Source organism: Thermobia domestica, chromosome 3 (genome assembly GCF_964235325.1).
Source record: "Thermobia domestica chromosome 3, izTheDome1.hap1.1, whole genome shotgun sequence".
In the NCBI taxonomy this organism is placed as follows: domain Eukaryota; kingdom Metazoa; phylum Arthropoda; class Insecta; order Zygentoma; family Lepismatidae; genus Thermobia; species Thermobia domestica.
The window spans coordinates 95,983,999-96,011,938 of record NC_137456.1 but is presented as its reverse complement, the minus strand read 5'-3'; the positions used below and the strand labels follow the sequence as shown (position 1 = coordinate 96,011,938).

The 27,940-nt window shown below is 35.8% G+C and overlaps 1 protein-coding gene across 1 annotated transcript; it reads right to left on the bottom strand.

The window, feature by feature from the left end:
• Positions 1 to 24,068, bottom strand: LOC145680626 (uncharacterized). Its single transcript, XM_081751314.1, has 4 exons — positions 23,796 to 24,068; positions 14,187 to 14,357; positions 5,976 to 6,454; positions 1 to 817 (listed from the first exon to the last, which is right to left on the bottom strand). The coding sequence occupies exons 1-4, from the start codon at positions 23,952 to 23,954 to the stop codon at positions 322 to 324; spliced, it is 1,305 nt and encodes a 434-aa protein (XP_081607440.1). The 5' UTR covers positions 23,955 to 24,068; the 3' UTR covers positions 1 to 321.
• Positions 24,069 to 27,940: the final 3,872 nt, after the last annotated feature.

Below are 27,940 nucleotides of genomic sequence, written 5' to 3'. Positions count from 1 at the left end.
TTATACATTTTCCATATAAAAAGATAGTTTATTAACTTAAATCAACATTTGTATTACATCCTTCTAGCTTTTGCTTTATTTTTCCCACTAAGGCCGCCAAGCCTGATAAGCTGCTCAATTTCTTCCTTCTCTATTTATGATGTGAAGAGTAGCATCGATGACGGTGTTACTCTTTCACGACACTTGCCGTATCTCACTGGGTGTTACTATTTATACAGTCCATAAAACTTATAATTTCAACAGGAAACATAGGAACAAGTACTTCTATTTTTTTACTGCCTGTAAGTCATATATTTACACAATCAAAGAAAAAAGGACCAGTCAAGAGGCAGATGGATGTTTATCAGTTAAATGAAGTCTCATGTGTCTATCACAGTTCCCCTTCTGCGCAAATCGTTTGGAGCATATATGGCAAATGTACGGTTTCTCACCTGTATGAGTACGTAAATGTCTTGTAAGATCAACCTTTTGGAAGAAGGATTTGTAACATTCAGGGCACTTATAATTCTTCCAAACTCCGCTACCACCTGTCCCCCTCACACCTGAGATTTTAGTCAATAAAATATTCTGCATCTCTTCTTGCGTACAACTCACTCCTAATTTAGACATCACACTACTACTAGCAGATAACAAGTTGAAATCATCACTACTCGAGCTTGTACTCAAATTTAAACAGGCCTTAACGTTTCTTATGGCTTCTATGTCCCAAATATTAGATAACTGCATGGATTGTTCTTTCCTTCTTGAAGTGTCACATGTGACATCAGATACAGAATTCGCATCCTGCTGATTTTGCTGTACTGTTTCTAGGTTAGAACTGTAAAACAAAATAAAATATTAATATAAACAGTGAAATTGTTTATGTAACGAGGAGAAATGCATAGTTTTCATGAAACAAGTACCAAAACAAGGGCCTAGATAACAAAAGCAAACTTCTGTACTGCATTGAAACTGTAAGAATGTTATTTCTGAAAACAAGAAATTCTACGAGTTATCGAATAACTGTTAACAAAACCTCCTTATTTTATTCTAATTTCATATCATTACCACAAAACTATCTGTTATTATTTTACGAGGTCTCTCTCTTAATAATTTTGTCACTAGCAATGATCAACATTTATATAAGAATAAGGACATGGAAAACATATCTAAGATAAAATATGATTCTTACATTTTCGTCAAATGAATGAATGAAGAACTATTTTCTTCATTTACTACACGAAACTGTGTTTACTGCTGGATAAAAAGGAGCGGCAAAATTGCTGCTCGAGAAAAAGCGTAAGATAGCTTCAAATATTCGGTAAATGATAACCTAAGGTTAGATGAGCAACTTGATAGCTGGAAGCACTTGTGTCTTATTCAACCAAATAGTGCATTGTCGTGAAGTAGGTGAGGGACTTCAAGCGCTCTTACCCGAGTTTTGAAACTATGAGATGTTTGCGATAGTGGAACATGATGCGTGGGTGAACATTCAAGTCATATGTGTTCAGAGTGTATGGAACTATTTTCAGGAAATTCATGAAGCATGTGGCGACGAAGTGTTGTCATATTGAACAGTAACAAGGTAAGGTGGGTTCAAGAGTTTCGGAAAGGCAGAAATTTATTCAAGAAAACTCATGACGACTCTAAACTCACCCATACAAATCAGCTCCGTTCTTCTCCGCTGGAGATGGATCGCCCATGGACTGTGCGAGAGTTAGCTGCAGAAATAGGAGTGTATCATAAAACCGTGCTTCCCATCCTGCACAACATCCTTGGGTTCCATAAAATTGCTGCACGGTGGATAGCCCATCAAATCACCGAAGTACAAAAATGACAACGTTATGCAACTGCATAAGACTTGCCGCATCGCTAGGAGGTAAGAGCTAACTTGGGCAGATAGTCACTATGGGCGAAACATGTACCATACTTGAATCGTCAATTAAATGAGTGGAAGTATTTTGAACAAAGCAGCAAGGGCTCGGGGAAAAAACTGGCTTTTTTGAAACGAATAAAAGAATAAGTTTTCTCCATGGTATTTTTACCTGAGAAATTTTGAGCTTTTCTCAACATTTCAACTTTAATGAAAAAATAATACAGGCAATTCGGAACGTCCCGTAACTCGAAATTTGGAGCTTCAGAACTTTTAAAGCATAAAATGCGAACGAAATGAAATTATCACCCAGAGATGACCTGTCTGTGTAGATATATTTGAGATATAAACCATGGAGAAGAGCTTCGACATTCGTCCTCACGAATGCCAAAAACATCGAAGATGCTTAAAAAAAGTGAAAAATCACGAATTGGAAGGATATGTGCATTGTTTATGAACAAATGGGAATGTTAATGGGTAGGCTGGGTGGAAATGTATCATTCTGAAACACGAACGACACACTGGCATGAAATACAGACATCCCAAGGCCGTGATAATGGCGTGCTGAAAAAAAAGTTTCCGGCATTGTGGTGTAATATGGTATCACTGAAGGTATCAGACGGTGTCAGGACATGCGGTTGGCCACCTACTATTTTAGGTATACCAGTTTAGCTCCATTCGCATTTATGGTTCAAAAGTTCTGATGCTTCAAATTTCGGGTTGCTCGAGTTTCCTGACACACTGTAGTACGTTCCATTTTTCTCTTCTCATTTTAACACAAGAAAGTATTGATTACAACTTGCTGAAGAAAAAACTGTGAGAAGATCGATCATCAAGATATACGATCACTCGATAGGAAAGAAAACGGGTAAATCGGGTATGCCCTTTCTACTTCTAACGAATTGTTTGTAGAGGTACTAGAGTAATGACATAAGACAAAAATCTTTAGTTAAAATTTAATAGTATTCCCAATAAGTGCTTTGAAACTGTTGTAGTCAGATTTGGTAGACCACATTATCATTTATAATTTATGCATAAGCTAAACTTCAGCTTTTTAAAGAGCTAAAGATACCTTTTATGAAGAAGGTTACATGGAACCAACGTATCTCTCGATAACCTAAATATAGCATTATTTGAGGCGTTAGAATTTGAGGGAAAAAGTTAAAAACGTTATATCCAAATTTTCTGTTTCAAATATATTGACACAATATAAAGTACGCATATATTGTTAACTAACATCGTGCCCAAAATGGTCGTTCATGAAATTTTGTAAATTAAACTTATATTAGGTACTAATATATTTCCTAAAATAAAACAATATTTTCTTAGTTTAAAGTCTCACTATTATGCCCTTTAGGCTAAAGAAGACATGATTGATGATAACTGTTTTCTTTCTTTCTTTTTTTTTTTTTTTTTTTTTTTTGTAAGTGTTGTCCCACCGGAAATTAAACCCGGATCCACACGCATAAAAGGCACACGCAATAGTCACTTGCACAAATGATGTCAAAAAGTATTTCGCTGCTCTTCCTTAAGCATATCGGATTAAAACATTTCTTTCCGTAACTATTAACAACTCTGGTTCTTAATTGTAGGATGATCATCAATGTCAACATTATTTACAATAAAGAAAAAAATCCATTGACAGCAAACTATGGTATGGGTGTTTTTAATTTTAACAAATACATTGGGATGTTGAACGAAGAAATAAAAAGAAGATGCGAAGCAGTTTCTTTAACTAAAATAATTTTATTCCTAAATTCTTGCAGTTTTAGTAGATGTAACTGGAACTGGTAGTGTTTCAAAATGGCAACTTAAGTAGGCATTTCTCTAAACAAAAACACAGACAGATTTGCGATTGAGTATGGTGGAAGGATATTTTTAAAAATGATTCCTTCTTGTTGGTTCCTAGTTTACTGAAAAAACGTTCCTTTCCGATATAATATGTAAACTATAAATAATGCCTGTAACTGTAAATTAACTCCCTAACTCTACTATTATTTATAAGTAATTTATGGGGGCTAACTAGCCACAAATTTCATTGCTAATTCTGTTGCATTCAGGTGTTAAAATTATTTTTATATCAGCTTACACATTGAAATTCCTTTTGTGTTGCCAATCTGCTCTCATTTGGACTTTATTTTGCCATGAATTCCGATCCTTTATTTATGAGGTAGTGTTAAATATTAAAAATTTATTATTTATTTTAATTTAATTTATTAAAAATTTAAGTCTACAGACTACAGAACCCTTTCAAAGACTTCTTTTTATACTACGCATATATGACGAAATATACAAGAAACTGAGTTACCTTTCTTGAACACAGAAACAATTTGGCATATTTCATTAATATTAACTAACACTCACCTATTATTGTCCTAGGAATTCTAATTGGATTGACTTCGATTGCTAACGAAGAGATTCATAAATATTTATACATTTTATTCAATTTAGCTGTTAAAAAAATCATCAATACGTCTAATTACTAGGATTAGGAATTAGATTTCTAGGCTTTCAACATCTAAGGCCATTTAGCCTGTCACGTATGAGGGATGACGTCCACCGACGAGCACATTATCCGATGAAAGGGAAGAAAAAAGGATTGGGGAAAGAAGGAAGGGGTCTGGGACCATTATGTTAGGTACCATCCCGTCATTTGTTTGGTGTGAATAAGGAAAACCCAGGAAAACCTCACTCAAGTTGGCTGGCCTGAAAAAGCTGTTACACTTTTTCGACCGAGTGAAGTTTAATTACTAATAGATGCTATGGGGGTATACTTTATTTTAAAAAGTAAACCTATCTCAGTATCGGTACTTCTTTTCTTTATAAAGGGCCGCGGTGGCACAGTGGTAGAGCGTTCATCTCTGGTGCATAGGGTCCTCGGTTCGATCAGAGCTCGCGCCAAGTGAAAAAAAAAAATGAAATGAAATCTTTGAATTTTCCGTCCCACAGTTATGCCGGTGAGGCTAAAGGAGACGGTGATGATGAGTAATGAATGAAATGGTAGAATGAAAAAAGTGGGAGGAAACGGAAAAACCCCGAGGAAACCCACACACACGGTGTTTGTCCACCACAAAGTTCACTTGGCGGGGACTGGGATCGAACCCGGGACCCCAAGCACCAGAGGTGAACGCTCTACCACTGAGCCACCGCGGCCCTCTCGCGCCAAGTGAACTTTGTGGTGGACAAACACCGTGTGCGTGGGTTTTCTCGAGGCTCTCCCGTTTCCTCCCACTTTCTTCATTCCACCATTTCATTCATTTCTCATCACCACCATCTCCTTTAGCCTAGCCGGCATAACCATGGGACGTAAAACTTATTTCATTTTTCTTTTCTTTAAAAGTTCATTTTCCTCTATATTAGTAAAGCCACGGTGTTTTTTTTTCCCAAAATAGTTGAGTCTTTTTCTCTTAACAGGACAAAAAAATGTACATAAAAAGTACAAAAATTACTGTTCACAGAAAATATACCGCATTCACGACCCCTGGGAAGTTTGAAATATAGAGGAAAATTAACACATAAAGGAAACAAGAAGAATAAAGTACTAAGGCAGGTTTAGTTTTCATTAACAATAAGTTATTGGATTGGTGATCACCATTGGCGTCTCTGGCATGTAAAATTTGGGGGGGGGGACGCATCAAAGGAAATGATCTAACTGCTAGTGAGCATCTAAATAAATTAAATTAAGATAATATATTGAAGATTTCGTATTTCAAAATATTGGGGGGACGCGTCCCCCCCGCCAGAGACGCCTATGGTGATTACTACACACATTAAATTACAGCTTAGCAGAACCAATATGAAAACAATCTAAGTTGTTTCTATTTACACACGTTTCATACAATTTAAAATCTTCATTTAACTCATCAGTGTCTTCATCACACATCATTAGTAAGTATATTATAACTCATTTCTGTTTTCATTTATGTCTAGCAGTCTCGAAAGCAATAGGATTGATTGCAGAAATCGTATTAGGAATATAACAATCCGATTAGAATTTGTAGAGGACATAATAAGTAGATGTTAGTTATATTACTTTCTACATAATAAGTAGGTGTTAGTTATATAACTTTCTAAGGTATTTAAATTATATTTTTCTATACATTTTAGTTGTGATTGCACATACCTCTCACTCAGTGATAAAGGCTCTTCTCGAATGTCATTTTCACTATTTCTAAGATTTGAAATAAGTCTTTCATTATTTACATGGCGTTCTTCGGGATTTCGATCACAAACAATACTACTAACAGCCCTGCAGTTGGAGTCACTTTCTTTGCTTTCCTTTTTTATAGTCACATTTTCTGTGATTAAAGTTCGTTTGCCTGGAGTATATTCAGTTTGCGAAGTACACATACGTTTAGCAGCATAATTCCGCTTATTGCTATTTTGAGCATTGTTTACTACCTCTTTCCTTTTCACCTTGCTTATTTTGATTGACGGGCTTCGTACTACATAATTCCGCGAGCTGTTCTCAGTGTCATCAGATTCAGTAATGGCTTCAATTAGGTTTTCTTGTTTAATCCTGATATTATCTTCTCTGATTGTCAGCTGTTTTCTACTTGTAGTATCGAAACTTTCATCCAAATTTGATGACAATTCAGGACTCTGGAAGAAAATTTAAAATAATTTTAAACAATGTGTTTAATAAAAGGTTTTATCTAACTATAGTCGCCCAAAATACAAATTAAATTGTAAGAGAGAACAGTATATAAATATATGCAATCCTCCGAACCAACAGATTTTCTAAATACTCAACATTGATATCTACCCTCTCTGGATCACGGATATTAACGCTCTCTGGATATTAACGTTGATCATGGATATTAACCCTCTCTGGATCACTGCAATTTTCTTAAAATTAAGATTTTAAATTTTCACAGCTCCCATATTACATTCTCCTGCTTTACAAACTGCAATTCAATATGAACGGGTACACCTTTCCACCAGCACTATTTTTCTCCCTACTCCCTCTACTGTTTCATTCATTGCAAATAACGAGTCAAGACTAGTACGTCAGCGTTGGCAATCCACACCTATTGTATTTAACGTCTCTAAATGAAGTAATTAGCTTGCAAGCGAAAATACTCACATACACAATATATAATGCCATTAATAACACATCATTACTTATGATTTAACCACAATCACTACTGATTACGGATCATGTCTGGAAGAATAAAAAGTAACAAAATACGTTGACTGCATCACACAATTGTTATATTCAAGTTCCTTTATGGCTGTATAACTAGTATGTGGGTTTTTTTAGCGCGAGATCCAGGTTCGATGTCCGGCTGGAGATCATGTGGTTCGGATCCCACGTTAAGCTGAAAATCCCCTTCTCACATAGCCTCGGTGCTGGAAGGAACGCTAAACTCTAATCAATAAACCAACTAAACTATTATTCTGCTCTTTCTTTATTCTCCGGTTGCAATATAATTTATAAAACCCTTATCGCCAAATTACCTTGATTTTAGTATTGCTTGACAGATACAAAGAAACTAAATTATAACTTAATTTTAACCCTACAATGCATGATATTTTTTTCTTTGAAAAAAATAGTTTTGCAAGAGAAAAGAAAAATGAGTAGCGGAAGTACCGGTACGCTCAATAGTGTTATCTATGTGGAATCAGAACTAGCTTCGAACGTTTCTAATCTGGTTTAACATGCATTAGCAACTACACACCGTTATGTAGAAAAGAACACACTATTTACCACTATAACCCACATCTGTTCCACTATGCATTGTAAGGTTAAATTTATTTATTTTATTCCTTACGTTATTTATTTTACTCTTGAACTAGGCCTAATAGGCGGAATGCAAATGACTCAAATGATGCGTACAGCAATTTGAATTACTTTCATTAGAGTTAATAATCTTGCTTACAGCGTGGGAATCAAGCCACTATATACTTGGGAGAATGTGACCATGGCGTGGATGAATGGCACAGAAGAAGAGAAGAGTACTACGGATGCAGACCTTGGGATGTCAATTCTAAAGTGAATGCGACCTTAACTGCCACAACGGAATGAAGGCACAGTACTGTTATTTTATTTGGTCTAGAAATGGTGAATATCTGGTCTCATTTTTAAAATTAGAAAACGATCGACGACGACGACGACCGACCACCACCACCACATCCTCCTCCTTCTCCTACTACTACTACTACTACTATATTTGTTTGCAGTATCTATAGTTTTATAAATAGAAGATATTAGAGTAGAAACATTCGAGAGAGAAAAGGAACAAAATTTCTAATGTTACGGTAAAGAGTTCTTATGGAAAATATGCCACTAATAAAGAAACCTCCTTGAAGAATATTATGAAAAAATTTCAGATCGATAATAATAATAATATTGTAATACACTATGATATGGATGTGGCTACAGTTAATAGACCCGAGAGGGTTATTATTCGTTTCTATAATATTCTGCAACGCTGATCAGCCGTTATTAGGGCTTTGAACTAACATTCAAGTATTCTGTCTCTTTATCCTTAACTTTTCCACTAGATAAAAAAAAGGACATTTTTAAATATAATTATTGTCGACTGTATGAAACATATTATAACATAACGAATTGCTCAAATAAATGTTTCTCAGTCAGTTTCTCTTCTAATACTTCGAGTGGTCACTTGCTGTTCCCAGTATACCGTTGGCTACTCCTAGTATCTTAGTATATAACAATATTTGAATATATGTATAAAGATTAGTGCACTAATCAACGCACTTTTTTCTATGTATTTTTATATACTCCAGGTTTAAACAAATGGATTTTTCTCTATTCGAATTGTACTTCTAATCACTAGCCAAGAGACATATTTGAATCGTCGAGTGCTCAATGTACCTAAACTAACACTATTATACAATTTTGTTAATACCACATATTTTTCAGTGAATGTACTAAGAATGAATTAAGTATAGCACAAATATAGGTAATAAAGTTTTTTAAACTAATATTTGTTTTTTTGTTACTACTGCTGTATTTGGTCTAGGAATTAATTCGTGCGGGTGGACAAGAGATGGCGCAACGAACGGAGCGTCCCACAGTTCCGTGTATCCACACATGTGTTGCAAACCCCTGTCATCGCGTATCGTTCGTAGTATAGGGCAGTGGATTAAAGCGTCAACAACACCAGTTTGTAGTTAAGTGAACATGGCGCAATTTGTGCCTGATAAAGTGTTTTTGCGGGGTGTCCTGCTGCATTACTTTAACATGCAGAAAAGTGCGACTGAAAGTCATCGTATTTTGGTGGAAGTGTATGGTGACCATGCTCTAGCTGAGCGAACGTGTCAGAAGTGGTTTGCACGGTTTAGAAGTGGTGATTTCGGCTTGGCAGACCAAGAGCGAGCTGGACAGCCAAAAAAATTTCAAGACGAAGAATTGACAGCATTGCTCGAGCAGGATTCGTGTCAAACGCAGGAACAACTTGCAGCAGCATTAGGCGTTGATCAAACAACAGTCTCCAAACGCTTGAAAGCCATGGGAATGATTCAAAAGATGTCACATTGGGTTCCACATGAATTGAAAGACAGAGACGTTGAAAGACGAAAAACCATTTGCGAATTGCTGCTTCAACGACAGAACAGAAAGGGGTTTCTGCATCGAATTATTACGGGTGATGAGAAGTGGATCCATTACGAGAACCCTAAACGAAAAAAGGCCTGGGTGAAACCAGGTGAACCAGGTCCATCACAACCAAAACGAGATATTCACTGTGCAAAGGTTATGCTGTGCATATGGTGGGATATGAAAGGTGTGGTGTACTATGAGCTGCTGCAACCGGGTGAAACTATGAATGGAGAACGTTATCGACGACAATTAATGCGTTTGAAGCAAGCTCTGGCCAGAACACGACCAGAATGGGAGAACAGACATGATAAACTTATTGTTCAACATGATAACGCTCGCCCACATGTCGCAAAACCGGTCAAAACCTATTTAGAAAATGTCGGATGGGAAGTTTTACCCCACCCGCCGTATTCACCAGACGTTGCTCCTTCGGACTACTACTTGTTCGATTGCATGAACAACGATTTGATTGGACAGCGGTTTACTTCTTCAGAAGATATCGAAACATGGGTCTCTGACTGGATCGCTTCCAAGGATGAGGACTTCTTTCGCCACGGAATCGTACATTGCCTGTCAGATGGGCGAAAGTGGTGGCTAGCAATGGACAATATTTTTCTTAAGGTATTTATGTATTTTGTGTTTGTACTACAGCTTCAATGTGTGCGTATCAACCGCACGAATTAATTCCTAGACCAAATAATTAGTAATGATGGCGTGTCAACATCTATCCAGATTTCCTTTACCGGTGTTTGATTTTGGATTTTCTGTTCTAATGTAATGTGCTTCGAACACATTCTTCAGCCTGTGTTTGACCCCTAAGGCTCGAGTATAGCACCCAAAACCTTGGAAGAAAAACTGACAGGAAAATATTAGTAGGTGAGTAATTATATACGTTTATTGTAAAAATACTCTGCTAAGGTAGTAGATAGAGCAATTAGTACAAGAGATTTTTCGACTTTCTCCCACAAGCCTTTTTTTTTTTTTTTTTTAAATCATCAAAATTCTGTTATACACAATTATGATACAAAACACTATAACTGCTGTCTGGAGACCAAAATAATGTTCTCTATGGGTTTTGCTGGTAAATGAAGGGTCCCTAGACCCAAGCACCCAAGGGAATGGATACTTCAGAGCTCCAGGCAAGCAAAGAGTAGTTAGAGCAATTAATACACGAGATTTTTGGACTTTCTCACACAAACTTTTCTATTATCAAAATCCTGAACGCTTTGAAGTTCTAGTATCTATTTTTAGGTACTAAAGTAGTGTCTTCATTATTCGATTAAAATAGAACCTTAAAGAACTTCGTTTTTTTTAAGTCTAGAGTAATTGTAGAACACGTTACGTATAGTTTCACGCCTTTCTGCGTCGAGACATAGGGGTGATGACATCGTAACTTTTAAAAAAATATACTTTTTGTAAGGCCTATTTTTATTATTTTTTGGTGGGCTTACTTTTGCACCTGGAAAATTGAAATTTTGCACAAACATTCAGTCCACCGAGTAGTATTTATCAAACTGTTTTCAGATCTCCGCGTTAATACAGAGGGGATCCAGAGGGCTAAAAGGTAAAGAGATATCTTAACCAAAAATTCCCCTTTTTCGACTCAGATACATGATGGAGACATGTGAATGATACCGACTGAAAGGATGTTCTATCCTGAAGAGAACGATGGACGAACGATGATCCTAGGGTAAATAGGAAATTTTTAGCTGAGATGAAGAAAAATGTTGGTTAGGCCTATTTTTTATTATTTTATGGTGGGCTTTGCACCTAGAAGATTGAAATTTTGAGCAAACGTTCAGTGCACCGAGTAGTATTTATCAGATCTTTTCAGATCTCTACGTTAACACAGCAGGAGTTCAGAGAGGCAAAAGGGTAAAAACATGTCTCTAGGATAAATAGGGATGTGTCACTTTTTTTTTTTTTTTTTTTTTTTTTTTTTTTTTTTTTTGTACCTGAGATCATGGTCTTTTGGGGTAATCTGAGGCATTGTGGGGATCATTGGTAAATATTTTTCCCGTCCTTACTATTCAAGATAGAAGCTTAAAATTTTGTACACACATTTAGTACATTCCTTAGTATTTTTCAGATCCCAGTTTTTAATTTACCTAAAAAAGCCGGAATACGTAATACAAAACACTATAACTGTGGTCCGGAGACCAAAATAATGATCTCTATGGGATTTTGTTGGTAAATGGAGGGTCCCTAGGTTCAGACACCTAAGGAAATATTTACTCCAGAGCTCCAGACAAGCAAAGATAGTGTGGTTAAGTATCCACAGAGCTCCAGACAAGTTAAGTGAGCGAGAAATCTCAGAGCTTCAGGCAAACTAAGAGGTGATGTCTTCGAAGGTGCTGCGGCTTCTTGTGCATTCCATTTTCCTAAGTCCTTGTAGAACTTCAGACGTTCGTCCTTTTCCGGATCATGTGTTCATGGCGAGGTTTATCGTCTGCTTGCTTGTAATAATAGTAAAGAAGCATGTGGCTTTGCTGATAAATACGAGGCACGTATAGGATATAACATCCCCACGGCAGTTTTAAAAAAGCCAGAGGGTTATTGTTATTGTTTGTAAAACTGCACTGCAGAGCGACCTGCTCTTAAGATATGCACTTTAAAAAAAATCACTGGTCACTGAAACAGTAGCACTGTATCATTATTGTAGCAAAAAAGCCGTTTACCGCTGTTGCGATAAATAGAGGGACTTATATTGCGATGAAGGATGTGAGAAGAAGCATTAAACAGTTAGTCCTTTACTCAAGGTGGAATCGGTGAGACACACTTCATTTTCCTCAAGGGAAAGGTTCTTTTGAGCCTTAGTGTTGATAATTATTATAAATACACTAACCCACTAATGGTGATGTGCGGAGTACTTGTGTGTGATATTTGTACATCAGCAGTGGCACTATTGTTAAAAGTGTCCAATGGAATCAGCTCAGAGGTGTCAAGGATTTAGGGTTTAGATTTCTGGTTAGTCCGTCACGTATGAGAGATGACGTCCCTCGGCGATCACATTATCGGGGAAAGAGATGGAAGGAAGCGGCCTGGGACCTATATGATAGGCACCACCCCGGTATTTGCCTGGTATGAATGAAGAAAACCCAGCAAAACCTCATTCAGGATGGCTTGCCTGAAAATGGTTTTTACACTTTTTCGAGTGTCCCCACCGGGAATCGAACCCGGGACTGCTCGCACCGAATGCGAGAGCGTTAGCAACTACGCTGCGCGAAGTCATCCAGAAGTGTCAAGTTTCGGATGATTTTCCACTAGTCATCGCATATGTAGTAGACGATACAGCACATATAAGAAAATTAAGAATAAAATTATTATGAGAGCTTTTAATGTTATTGGCGTAATTAGTCTATTCATATTGGAAGAGACAAAGTTAACCTGATACAGTTTTTGTTAAGTATTACTATGAATTATAAGTTTATACAGAAAATATAGAAAGATTCCAACACCACTTAATAAAATAATAGTTAAAGTAGCAGTTGCGATTATACTATACGGGAGGGGGAGGGGTATGTGATGAATGAAAGTCGGACATGTTGTCAAGAAGATGACGTTCTTTATATTTAAGCAATGAGCGTATTGATGTAACTTTTCTTTGCAGATTTTGCAAATTAAAGGTGAAATTAAAGCTTGGATTTTGTGGCAACTTGTGAAATTTAATTGTGAAATATGCTGATAATCTTATCGGTAGATTCAAAATGAAGCCAATTACTGTCTGAAAATTTTCATCGAAGAAATAAGTCATAGAATGACTTATTCCATCTGTTGACAGTATGTGATTCGTATGTTTTGTAATTTTTACAGGTTTTCGAATATTTAAGTGTAACCCCCATGGGTAAAACTATAAATGAAATTCCTACGTTCTCGGAAGAGTACGTTTAAATTGACACTCTGTACTTGAATTTTTAAACAAAAGGTAGGTTATATATATATAAGCAGTCCATTTCTTGTGAACGTGTCCGACTCTGTATACAATCACATACTTTGTGATTAGTATATAGATAGACCAAGTTCATATATCCCTTCTCTAGTCCAGATTGCATAATAGGGAGCTTTAAGACAGATGTGTGTAGTTTCCGTCAAGAATTCGTTGTTAAAAATTTTACGAAGAATATGATAGTTCCCTTTGTATGCATGTTTGGAGTTTGGACTATAATGTCAGACTAGCTGTTGAAGGATCGAAAGAGATTATAAATGCTTTAGAATACTGGTAAAACAATCTTACATTCCTCTCTATGAGTGATCAACGTAAAATCGAATTATTCTGAATCCTCTTCTTAGCAAGAGCTGGTGTAATTAATATGTAATTGACGTTATTCTGAAGCAAACTCTGTATTATGGAGTCGAAATGTAGTTTGATAATTGGAAAATTTAGAAGAGTGATTAAAAAGCGTTCGTTAGTAGATGTTGTGCATACCAATTGTAAAATTTTGTGGTGAACTCACACTTATATGAGTTTGAATAATGAACTCACATAGCCTCAGATCGAAAGCATTGGTGAGCGCTCTATGTGAGCCGCTGTGCCTCTACAGGTAAAGAAGAGTTCTTCAATTTCTATAATATATGAACGTTATTTCACTCGGTATCTCAACTCATAAAAATGATCTTGCGTTGTACGCCACGAACAAGAATATTTAAAATAGAGGCAATGAAGTGTTGAACTCTGATTTGAGTCCAACAATAGATCAACACTGCTATCAGTAGTCCATTTTTTTTTTTTTTTTCATTAATTAGTGAAACGAAAATATTCAGACTTACTCGATCGTCTAGTGGCCTTGAAGTGTGTTTATCTTTATTGGCGAGAGATGAAATATAAGCATACAGGAGGTTCTCAGCTTCATGGCAGGCATCCCTGAAGTCCTGAAAACTTTCTAATTTATCAATGCACGTATGACATATGTATTTCGGAAGACTATCTTCTTCAGAAACCTAAAAGAAAGAAAGAAAAAGACAATTTACTGAATATATTTATAATAAGGGGATCTCAGAGCGAGTTTAAATAAACAGTATTTACATAATTAGTATAAAGGTTGTAAAGTTCTCGGAACTGTTTCAATAGTTGTCATTTTTGAACTAAAATCATGAAATAAGAAAATCTTTGATGGACACACGATAGAACCATAGTAGTCCGACAGTAACAATTATCTTGTAAATAACTGAAGTAATTGGCAATATTAATCACTACACTGAACAACCTAGTTTGATGAGATCATGTATCTTATTTGACAAGTTCCTCTATTCTATTATAGTGAAGTGTTAGGAACACGAGTATTAATTAGATGAAAAATAAGCATCATACGTTAATCTATGTTAATATAACCATATGTCAAATTGGAAGGTTCCAATATAATATCGATTAGATGCCTGTAACAAAAGAAAAACTCATGCATAATTAAATAACTAACTTAAAAAGTGTCTAAATATTTCCCCGTGTATTTCTAATTCCCACATGAGCCTTTTCGAAGCAATTTCGTGCTTAAAAAATATGGGGTTGTTTTGTTTTCGCCACATATCATATAGGACTGAGAATGATCTCCTGTGGGAAGAAAACCAAGGTCACAATGACAATGAAGATTCAGTGACCCCTTTCAATGAAGAAGACTACGAGAAAGCTGTATCTGATTGATTTTTAGTTCAGTTTTATTGTACGTTCTGAAAATATACTCAGTGTGTGCTGTGAAGAAACTTAGGAATGATTTAAAAAAAAAAAAAAATGATCAAAAGATTGCTATCTTAGCTAACAATTAATTTTTAGATCAGGGGCACAAAATTTTTGAACGAGCCCTAAATTGAGTTTTCGTATTTTCTACGGAATAAGCACATCATACTGAGTTAAGTGATAGTTTGGTTTGGTTGCACTATATGTAGTTCTCCAGATATAAGGCGTAAAAGAAAATTTTTGAAAGAAATATATTATATCTTTTGATCCAAAAAGAAACTGAAGTTGTCTTGGATTCTGAAATATACGGTATTAATACCAAAATTTTCAATCTGTACTCCCTCTTTCGCCAGCGGCTTATTTATTTGCTGTTTCAACCAATCAATTATGTCTTTAAAGCTTCCGTAGTTATTACACAATATTTACTGTGTTTTTACTATATAATTTTTCAGCATGTTACCAGCAATCGTAACTATGTCAGGAAAAAAATTAAGTACGTACTAATATGAAATTGCACCAGAAACATTAATGTGTTTGAAGATACTATATTTGCCACAGACTATCCATCATGGTATGCTTTAGATATTTTATTTTCTGAAAGTTAGAAGTAAGCTTAATCATTCTTTAAACGACGTTAGTTACATAATAGAATCCTGAGATGTGATCGAAACTGGAATGTGTTTATATACATAAATAAGCCGCTGACGAAGTTGAGAGGTATCTAATGACAATTTCGGCATTAATAAATGTTTAGATGCACTCCTGAATTCAATATAATAGTTAAAACCCATCTGTTAAAAAACAGATTTGTTAAATGAAACATTTACATACTGTTTCAAAGACATACTGCCTCCTTCCTCACTGCCGTTAAAAAGACACACTGCTACATGTTATTACACTCTGCAGAATCTTCTTACTCGTACTGAATGTAAGGGAACAGTTGCCCTTTTCTCTAGCTTTTCTGAGCATTGTGTAAATCTTATCAGGTTGTGTAAGAATTATTGAGCCTTTAGAGGTCAAAATTGAGAATACGTTAATTATGATTTGAAAATACCATTAAGAAACCACATATACATTTTTTTTTTCTTTTTTGCAATACTATAATCCGGTCCCTATGGAATTTCAGCGGTTTCTGTTAAAAAAAAAAAAAAAAAAAACTGTGACACGTAGTTTTCAAATGCCTCTTTTGAAATAAACTTTACAACATTCGGAGAGTTCTGCACAGACTGAAACAAATAATACTCTGGCGGTGCCAGATTCGGACTATATAGTGAATGCATTATAACCTCCCAGTCAAGTTCTCTCAATTACCAACGGGTCGTTAAAGATGTATGCGGACTGGTCTTATTAGTGTGGTATATGACATTCTTTCTGTTCACTAATTGCGGCTGTTTCTTCCAACTTACTAGGTGCATTCTTGTCGTAGGTTATCTACTAATTTATCATTCGCGTTCAACTGTTTCAGAAATGAATTGTGTTCGTTATGTTTCATTAAAGATTTGCAGATAGAAATTCGATCAGGTAAATGTTTTTGAGCCAGATCATGTGGCAGCCACACGTTGGGCTTCTTTCCGTAGCCAGCTTTCTCCAAATGATTTAACACTATTTAGGATATTTAGGTAATTATCGATAAAATGACTGCTTATATGACGGTCTCGACTTTTGTCAGAATCTCATCTTTCCTTCCTGTGATTGGTCGCCCACTGTGAGAAGCATCTCAGACATTAAAATTTCTAGAACAAAGGGAACTGAATCTTTTGGCTGTTGCTTTTGATAATGAATCTTGCCCATAAACAGCACAAATTTCTTTACGGGCCTGCACAACATTTGCGCCTTTATCGAATATATATATATATATAAGGCGACCATCCGTTCCGTTTTGACCCGGACAATCCCGTTTTCGGGGTGTGTCCCGACCGTCCCGTCAGGAAATGGAAAAAAGATTTGTCCTGTTTTATGCAAGTAAAAGAAGTAAACAACAAATCCAAGCATTAGGGGCATGGCGACAGATGCTGGGAACTTGGTACCTGAAATGTGACGGTATTTCGTTGGATGTTGGTGACACTGGAAAAGTAAGTAAAGTGCAAGGTGGTGTTCGTTGTCTACAAAAGGCTTTTTTCTTCTTCTTCTTCTAAGGTTCGTGTGCGTCCCCAGCAGTCTGTTGTACAATTTAAGTGCGGAAACAGGAATCTTCTATTTGTTTCCAGACGTGTGGACGAAGAGCAACACACGAATATTTTAAAATTAGTGAGAGAAATCTTGCATACGAATATGATTTATGGTTTTATTGCTGTGTTCATTTACACTCCGAATTCAATGAGAAATATATGTTTGCAGATATATATGAATGCGTCTGTTTTCAGATTATACATATATATAAAATTTGAAAACAGACACATTAATTTATTAGCTTCAACTGTCAGCTGTCGAAAGGCTATAGGCCTGAACCGTTGTGACTCATATACCCTGAGAATTGGGATACTAACGTCATCTTGTACGCAAAAGGTTTAATACTTTTTGGACTATCTGATACAAATTCATGACAACTAAAATTACTGAAAGAAAATAACCACTTTTCCCTTTCGCATTTAAAATGAATGAATGAATGAATGAAAAAAAAAAAACAAAAAAAACTAAGTTTCTAATATCACTTATATTTAGGATATTCGCTAAGGTCGAGGAACTTACAAAAATGATTTTAGTGATTTTTCGTATTAAATTAGAACCTTAAAAGACGTCTCAGAATCATTTGTTGAATATATTTGTTTGTTTTTCCAGTTATAAGTTGATTATGTCTAAATGCAGGAAACAATCTTCAATTATGAAGTTAACGAGTTTCGATGAAAATTTTTGAATGTAGATAAATGAAGACTGAAAACGTGTCGCTGATAAACAATTGACGGCTGTGAACGCATCATTTTGGAGAACTTGAAGAATCGAACTCGAAATGAAATCTTTAAGTTTTACGTCCCACGGTTATGCCGGTTAGGCTAAAGGAGACGGTGATGATGAGAGACGAGTGAAATGGTGGAATGAAGAAAGTGGGAGGAAACGGGAGAACCCCGAGAAAACCCACGAGCACGGTGTTTGTCCACCACAAAGTTCACTTGGCGGGGACTGGGATCGAACCCGGGACCCCAAGCACCAGAGGTGAACGCTCTACCACTGAGCCACCGCGCCCCCCGAATCGAACTCGAGTATTGTAATAATCGACATTAAATTGAATAGAATCGAATTGATGGACCACGGTGGCTCAACAATAAAACGCTCTGGTGCATGGGGATCCTAGTTCGAGCCCAGTTCACATTGTATAGTTTTTGTGGTAGCTAAAAATTGTGTGCGTGGGTCGTTCCTTCCACTATTTAGTTTATTCTCATCATGACTGTCTCTCTTGATAACTTTAGACGTTTTCATATAATTCCATATGACAGTAATATATTCTGCTATGATAAAAAAACATAGAACCAGAAATACACCTGAACTGGAAAAATAATAATTAATCATTTTACTTTAATAATTCCTTATTTATTCACCGAATAATAAACGACAACAAGCTCACAGACAAATTAATTTACACTCTTTTCTTCTACATTATAAAAACGGCTACTAACGAAATATGCTAACACTTTCCATCCACTACAACATTCTCCTCCTCTTTTTTTTTTTTTTTTTATTCAGGCGTATATCTATCTGGACATCTGCGCTGCCGCTCGGAGCGACGTAATGACGTTTCATCCTCCTTTTTTTCTGATAATAATGGTGGACCAAGATTATTGGGCAAGGTTTCAGTTTCCAAATACCACCAAAAATTATCAGGAGACCTATTTACCGCCGTTGGTATTTTTACATTTTCACTTGTCCGGTTATTCACTGGTAAGTCGTTACGAGACTCTTTAATGTTCTCTGATTTCTGTCTTCGACTACGTAAGTGGTGTACATGTACCTTTCTACGCTTGTTTTCTACCCACACTTCATACAAAGAGTTACCTATACATCGAATAACTCTTCCTGGTACAAATTTTGGGAAGTGACAGGGGTTATTTAAGACCCATACTAATTGACCTTTACTGTATTGGCACTGGTTGTAAACACCATTGTCTTTGCTAGTATCCTGGTCATCTTTGCCTTTCCTACAGTCTTGATACGTGATATTATACCGGGTACGTGGTTCATAACGGAAGAGTAAACCAGCTGGTGAATTATGCAACTTTTCCGATCGTGTGAACCTAAGTCCATATACTATGTCTTCCAAGATCCTTAACAACTGTGAAGAGGAACACACAGAAAGTCCCTTTTCCATTAACTTCTTTTTCATCAAACCCTTTACGGTTTGCACCGTTCTTTCCGCTAGACCATTACTCTGGGGATGCCACGGAGGAGAATTCAGTATCTTCACTCCCCTTTTTAGCCAATAGTCCTTGAAGTCCTTACCACAGAAGGGCGGACCATTATCCGTTACCATGACTTGAGGCCAACCAAATTTATTGAAACAAGTGTTCAACTTTGTAATTGTTTCTGAAGTATTAGTAGAGTTCATTTGCCATACTTCTATCCATTTTGACATCGAATCTACTAACAAAAGAAATTTTCTTCCAGCCAACTCGAAGAAATCTAGATGGATTCGTTGCCAAGGATGTATTGAGTCTCTCCATGATATATATTTCTGTTGTGGTGCTTTATTGTGTAGAGCCTGACATGAAGTACATGTTTGAACTACGAGATCTATGTCTTGATCCAACGAAGGCCACCAATAATGTGACCTTGCCTCAGCCTTCATGTTTTGTGCACCTAAATGTCCTTCATGTAATATTTGTAATATCATAGATCTTAAAGACGCCGGTATTATCAGTTTATGACCCCAAAAGAGACACTGTTGTTGCACATATAACTCATGACGTCGACGATAATAAGCTTTTAATTCCTTCACATTACCTGTTGATGGCAATCTTGAAGGCCAACCATGAAGCAACCAGTTCTTTATCAGATTAATCGTAGAATCCAGAGTCGTTTCTTTGCAAATCGTGGCGAACAAGGGTGGATCAACTGTGATATTAGTAACAAAATTTTGAGATATTTCCCAATCTCCCACTTCTTCTGACAATGGCAACCGAGACAAACAATCTGCTACTTCCACATGTTTGGAATAATTTATCACATAGTCATAATTAAGTAAGAGTAATGCCCACCTTTGTAAGCGGGGTGAAGCTAAAGTTGGTATGCAAGTTTTTTCTCCAAAAATCAATTTTGCTGGTAGCGAATCCGTTTGAATCTCAAAAGGTCTACCAAATAGATATTTATGGAACTTTTTAACAGCGAATATTATTGCTAGGGTCTCCTTTTCAAATTGACTGTAATTTTTCTCAGCATCAGTTAAGGTTGCTGATGCGCAAGCTACAGTATGCAGTTTTCCTTGTCTCCTGTTACAAAGTTGAGCTCCAACTCCGTACGCACTACTATCAGTGATGAGAACGACTTCAGCTGATTTGTCAAAAGGTTGGTTCCATTTTGCTTTCCTTAGCATGTCTTTTGATAATTGGAATTCTTTATCATGCACCTTTGTCCAAACCCATCTCTGTTTCTTTTTTAATAATTCAAATAAGTGAGGCAGTTTTAAAGAAAAATTTGGCAGATGCTTGTGAAAGAAGTTTAACATACCTAAATACGCTTTTAATTGAGACACGTCTTTTGGCGTTTCACATTTTAAAATTGCCTCTTGATGTTTCACCATCGGAAAAATACCCCTTGGAGAAATCGTATGTCCCAGATACTCAATCTCGGGTTGTAAAAATTGACATTTATCCAAACGTACTTTAACGTGATACTCTTGTAAACGTTTTAGCACATTATTAGTGCGTTCAAAACACTCTTCTCTATCATGCCCAGCTATTAAAATGTCATCTAGAAATGCAAATACACCCGGAAAATCTTTTAAAATTTGCTCTATTACCCTCTGAAATATATGGGGACTGCACGTCAATCCAAATGGTAACCGTTGTGGCTGAAAAAGTCCCCAAGGTGTATTAACTGTAAGAAAAGGTTTAGATCGATCATCAACCAATATTTGTTGATACGCCATCCGTAAATCAATTACCGTAAAAGCGGTCATTCCCAGCAAATTGTTAAAAATATCTTCTGGTTTAGGAAGTGGATAAACCATCTTTTCTAATACCTTATTTAACGTCACCTTATAGTCTATACATAATCTAAATTCTCCATTCTTTTTCTTCACCACTACCATTGGAGTAGCCCAATCCGAATACGATACAGGTTTCCAGATTCCTTGTTTGACTAAAACTTCGACATCCTTCTTCACTTGGTCAGCAATAGTATACGGTAATTGGTAATATTTTCTAAATATCGGAATGGCATCCGGCCTAACTGGAATCTGACACTTGAATCCTGCAATTGGCTGACTAACAGAATCCGAGAATACGTCAGAAAATTTCTGCCTTAATGTACTCCTAATATCATTCAACGTTGTATAATTCATATTAAGAACCGTATTGTCTACCGGCTTTTGAAACAGTTCTCTCCAATTTTTAAACATGACATCAATCCATGGCCTCCCCATAATAGGATGATTTAACTTATCTGTGACAATCACCATAATCATCTTCCGAGCAAATGTATCTTTCTGCACTAATACTGTGATTTGGCCTTGCACCATTAAAGATGAGCCTTCCGCTGCCTTTAAATGAATATCTGAAATTTCTAATTGAAGATCGCTAAAATATTTGTAATATATGCTAATTGGCACTACTGTGGCAGCAGCTCCTGTGTCAACCTCAAATTTCAACGGAATGTTGTTGCAAAATAATTGTATCCAACATATATTACTTCTATTTACCATTTGTTGTTTCTCTACCAAACTACTTAAAAAAAGTGAATTAGACTGTTTTCCACTTTGGTTCGATTTCACCATGCATCGTCGCCAATTGATAACTTTAGACGTTTTCATATAATTCCATATGACAGTAATATATTCTGCTATGATAAAAAAACATAGAACCAGAAATACACCTGAACTGGAAAAATAATAATTAATCATTTTACTTTAATAATTCCTTATTTATTCACCGAATAATAAACGACAACAAGCTCACAGACAAATTAATTTACACTCTTTTCTTCTACATTATAAAAACGGCTACTAACGAAATATGCTAACACTTTCCATCCACTACATCTCTTAGCCTTGGAATATAATCATGGCACGTTAAAAACCACAAAAGGGGAAAAAGGACAAGAATTGATTTAAATAGGATTAGTGTATGTGTCAAGGAACTAACAGTGCAGAATGTCTTGGACATTCATTTGGAGCCATAAAACTTTGAGAAAAATTGTTTTAATTTGACAATCTATTCTCTATCTGCACAGGTACCCACTCGTACCCTGAGGAACAATCTCTAAGATACTACAGTACAAATGAATTTAATGATGAGGTAATTGTATTTAATAGGTTAATAGGTAAAAGGAAAGAATGTAATTTCCAGGGCGCAGCAGGGGAACTCGGTGGCTTAGTGGTAGAGCGTTTACCTCCGGTGCTTGGGGTCCCTGGTTCGATCCCAGCTCTCGCCGTGTGAACTTTGTGGTGGACAAACACCGTGCTCATGGGTTTCCTCGAGGTTCTCCCGTTTCCTCCCACTTTCTTCATTCCATCATTTCACTTATCTCTTATCATCACCGTCTCCTTTAGCCTCACCAGCATAATCGTGGAACGTAAAACTTAAAGATTTCATTTCATTTTTCCAGGGTGCAGCGGTTTGCACACATATTATCAATCTGTATGGATTTGAGCATGTGCCAAAGAAAAACAGACCAGAACGTCTTCGGGAATCATTTAAAGCGTGAAGTGAAATAAAAATACTTCCTTAATTTGAAGTAATATTCTCTATCAGTACCCTTAGGGTGCGTTTTATGGCTTAAGTCACTGTGCTTTATTTGTACCCATAACGGGTGTTTTCCTGAAGTAAGTCTGCACCCTGTAACGCAAAGTCCTTTGTTAGGAAATACGGAGTATGTTTAGTACAAGGGGTCCAGAAGCACGTAAAACACAAAATTTACAGGAGAAATGAATAATGCAAGTACTTAGACGTAACATAACGTAACCAAATCTAACCTAACCTAACATAAACAAACCAAAGCTAACCTGGACTAACCTAAACTAACCTCATATTAGTAGAAATAAGCGAAATTCTATCATTTTTTGCAAAATTATGCGGTACCCCTACACTAATATAACATAAACTAAACTAACCTAACCTACCCTAAACTAACCGAATATGAACAGAAATTACCAAAATTGTATCATTTTTTAGAAAAAAGAGCTGGACCCCTTCTGCTAAACATAGGCCGGAAATACTAAGGCAGTAAGAGGAAAAATAGGGTAAACTTTACAAGACACGCTCCAGCTGCGCATCGATAAGTAGGACCCTTTTAAAAAGTATAGTAGAGCAGAGTAAGATATAAATAAGTAGGGTAGGGGTTAGGAACGGGTTAGCTTAAGGTTAAGTAAGTTTTGATCCATTTTCATAAAATTATTAGTGTGTATTTTCTCGTTTCTGTGAGTATACGTGCTGGAGCGGGCGTTGTAAAGTTAACCCGAAAAATATTTATGGAAGAAGTGAATATATTATGATTCTAAGTATACACAATTTGCTTTAAACTGGAATTGCACGATAAAATCTTTCAACAATAGTATTACTTACTATTAGAGAAACACAGTTCAAAATTTTTTGACACAAATCTCTTCGAACACTTTCAGGTTCAAATATATTCAATTTCAATTCAGTCTTTTTCAAACAGAAACGACATAATATATGGTAGTCATTATGAAAATCAACTGTTATGTCACAATAAGATTTCATTTTCAAATTACATTAATGTTTTTTTTTTTTTTTTTTAGTATTGTTATTATTTAACTTTCACTTTCACCATATCAACACAACACCTTTCACTGATCTTTTTCCTCTTTTAAATTTCAAGCTTTGTGTACGTGGTGGTGGTAACTTTTAAGTATGCCTCTCAGAATAAGATCGTGTCATCTTCACAAGATTTGCGAAACGCATTGCAAATGGCAAATTATAATTGTCATGCCAAGCAAAATAAAACACAAAATTTGCGATGGGATGAGGCAAACAGTTATGAAATGAAGGTTTGTATCTCTTTGGGTCAACAAAATGAAAATTTTGCAATATTCAATAGCTGTTCAAAATATTTTGCAATACAGTAGCAGATATATATATATATATACAGGGTGCGAATTGGCGGGGGGATGCCAGGGATTTCCCCCCCTGACAAAAATCTTTCCCACCCTGGAGAAGAAAAATTTTATCCCTGGCAGGGATAACTTTTTCCCCCTCTGGAGTATTTTTAAATGGACATAAAGATAAGATAGAAAAAGGGAACAATTCTTACTTTGCGTAGCTAACCTAAATATTACTTGAGTGAAAATTTATGAAAGATCTCACATCTCAACTGTTTTGTACTTGTTAGCATATGTTTCCAAGATGGCGGCCGTTGCAGTAGTGATGTGAAGAAGCTCCGGCATAATTACTGAATTAAGTTGTTTAATATATCCGAAAACATGTAAATTGTAGTGTCATAGTTACGTAAAAGTACAGTGATAAGTATGTGTTAAAAGGTTTTTCATCTTTCGCTAGAATACTGACTATCTAAGTATTTTCTTACGGGTTTGCTCTGCTAGGAAAGAAAGCCATATCGCTCAAAATGGCAGGTAGTGTTGAAACTACTGCGAGTGTAACTAACAATATGTTCGAAGAACACATTAAATGTCATAAGTGCAACAGAGTTATGAAAAATAAAATCTACTGTAGCACATGCAAGAATGCGTTTCATCTCGGAAAATGCAGTGGCGTTCTAAAAAGTGAAAATGTCCTAAACTGGGTATGCTCATTTTGCATGTCCAAAACACAGCAAACAAATGAAGATCGGAGTATGGTGCCAAGTACCGATGTAAATCTTGAACTAGTGTCTAAGCTTTACGAAGAAATAGCCTCACTACGCAAAATAATTGAAATATTAAGTACGGAAGTGCGAAACTTTCATGTGTCAATGTCTAACGAAAGCCCACCTTCAAATGTTAGCAGTGCAAGGCCGAATCAACTTTTGTGGAGTGAAGTTGTAAATAATAAAGCTCCTTCTCGTTTACAACAGGAAACATGTGGAAAACTCAATCCCCAAGTGAATGTGAAACGACAGAAAAAAGTAGAATAGGCAAAAAACAATGACAAACAAGTACTTTCATTATCTCGTTCAACCCCTAAATGTCCAACAGAACCTGTAAAAACTGCAGTGCAAGGCAAAAGAATGACCACGTATACCGCTAGTGAAGGTGATTTATATTCAGTGTGTGTTAATAATAGGTTCAGTGTATTAACTGAAGAAGACACGTTCTCATCTATTCAAGACTCAAACAGCCCAAATTCTGTACATACCAGAAACGACAAGGAAACGAATAAGTGTACTCGTAACACAGTGAACATAAAATCAATGAAAAAAACGCAGATTAACTTGTTCTGTGATAGTCACGGTAGAAATTTACGACAGTATATCGAAGAGAAAAGTGTTTACTCCGTACGAAGCGTAATTAAACCATCCGCCAAATTTCAAGATGTAACAACAGACTGTAAGCTACCCTCAGGTAAGAATGACTTCTCTGTATTTATAGCTGGTACCAACGACATTGGAAGAAATGAACAGAGGGATCTAATGACGGCACTACGGAGAAAACTTAATGAGCAACGAGGCTCAAATGTTATTGTTGTGTCTGTTCCTCATCGACATGATTTGACCACTTGGTCTTGTGTTAACTTGGAAGTGCAGAAAACGAATGAAGAAATGCGCAAACTTTGTAAATATTTCAATAATGTTACATTTGTAGATATAAGTAGATTAGGAAAAAGGTATCATACTTCACATGGCCTCCATCTTAATAGATTAGGCAAAATGTATGTAACTAACAAGATCATTGACATTGTAAACAAATCAATAACTTCAAATATGTCTACTGTTTCTAACATTATTCCAATTGGTTGGCCTAAAGAATCTTTAGATGAGCAAGCTTCAGTAAACTTACAAAAAAACTAACTTGTATGACCGATCAAAAAGGCTCAGCTTGTTTTAACTCTGATCGGTCAGTAAAGACAAAGAGTAAGAATCTCAAACAATTAGATCTTGACAAGAAAAAATTAAATGAGCATGAAATAGAACCTAATAATAAGTTTAGCATCTTGCATTGGAATGTACAAGGTCTCTCCAATAAATTTCACTCAACAGCCAGTTTTATACAAGATTTGGATATAAGTTTAGATGTGATATGTATGGTAGAACACTGGCTTGATTATGACGAGATTAAACTTCACAATATTAACGGCTACAACATTGCAAACTATTACTGTAGACCCTCACGACAACATGGTGGCTGTTTAATTTATGTAAAAAATGGTATAGATTATAAAATATTAGATGGTGTTACGGGATTTTCAGTTGAGATGGAATTTGAAGTAACAGCTATATACCTTGTAAATTTAAAAGTAATTATCATTTCCTTGTACAGACCAAATACAGAGAATAAGAATTGTGATTTATTTTTAGATAGGTTAAGCTGCATCTTAGAATATGTTTGTAAATACAATTGTAGAATATTTCTGTGTGCTGATTTTAACGTTGATTTTAGAAAAAGAGAAAGTATAGAGTGCCAAGACTTAAATAATGTCATATCCTCTTTTGGCCTAAGCATATCAACAACACAAGTGACTAGACCTAACCCACCTAATGGAGGGAGTTGCATAGACAATATTGTTACTAACAGTAGTAGTAGTATGGGTTGTTATGTGATAAAAACTTGGATTTCAGACCATTGGCCAGTAATAGGTAGCTTAGATTTAATTGTTACGAAAAATGACAGGTACAAAAAATCTAGTTCTATTCCTCAAGTTCATACTAAGCAACTGGTACGCAACATCACTGATGATAGTAAAGTTACTTTCAGACATCTTTTAAGTAACGTTAATTGGACCAATATGTATTTAGAACCTTCAATTGATTTTAAAATTACGTTTTTGTTAAATTCATTGATTTACGCAGCTGAGACTGCATTTCCCTTAAAGCCATTAAAAGACAAATCGACGATGCCTAAAGCTAACAAAGTTAAAAGCATAGAACTAGATCGAGTCAAAGATATATGTAACACGTATTATGATTTCTACATAAGCACTGGCGATAAGTCATTTAAAGAACTTCATATAAAATATAAAAAGCAATTTAGGAAGTTATTGAAAGAGACCAGGATAAAAAATAATGACTCACTAATAAATAATGCTGGAAACAAAAGTAAGGCCATGTGGAATATTGTAAGAAGGGAATGCAATTTAACTAGGAAAAATGAAAATGAACCTACTTCAATTACCGCTACAGATTTGAATGATTTTTTCATTAATAAAATAAATGAAATAGTAAAGAAGATTAAGGCAAAAACTCCTAGTAGAAATTTTTATAATTATCTGAATTCTATTCCCCAACCATCTTGTACTTTTAGCTTCAAATTAGTAACTGTTAAGGACGTTGAAAAAGCAATTTTGAAGATGAAAAATAGTAGTACCTGTGATGTATATGATCTTAATTCTATTATACTTAAAAGTGACATACATTTTATTGCTGAACCTTTAACACACATTGTCAACAGTTGCATATTAGAGTCGATATTTCCTGATATGTTAAAATATGTTAAAGTAATTCCAGTACACAAAAAGGGCAATAATTCAGAATGTGACAACTATAGACCTATATCTATAATCCCTGTAGTAGCCAAGCTTGTTGAAATATTACTCAA

Coding starts and splice junctions, on each gene's coding strand:
- LOC145680626 (XM_081751314.1), bottom strand. CDS start 23,954: ATGAAATCTTATTGTGACATAACAGTTGATTTTCATAATGACTACCAT. Junction 14,358..23,795: donor TGAACTGTGTTTCTCTAATA/GTAAGTAATACT, acceptor TCTTTCTTTTAG/GTTTCTGAAGAAGATAGTCT. Junction 6,455..14,186: donor CAAGGCCACTAGACGATCGA/GTAAGTCTGAAT, acceptor ATTTTCTTCCAG/AGTCCTGAATTGTCATCAAA.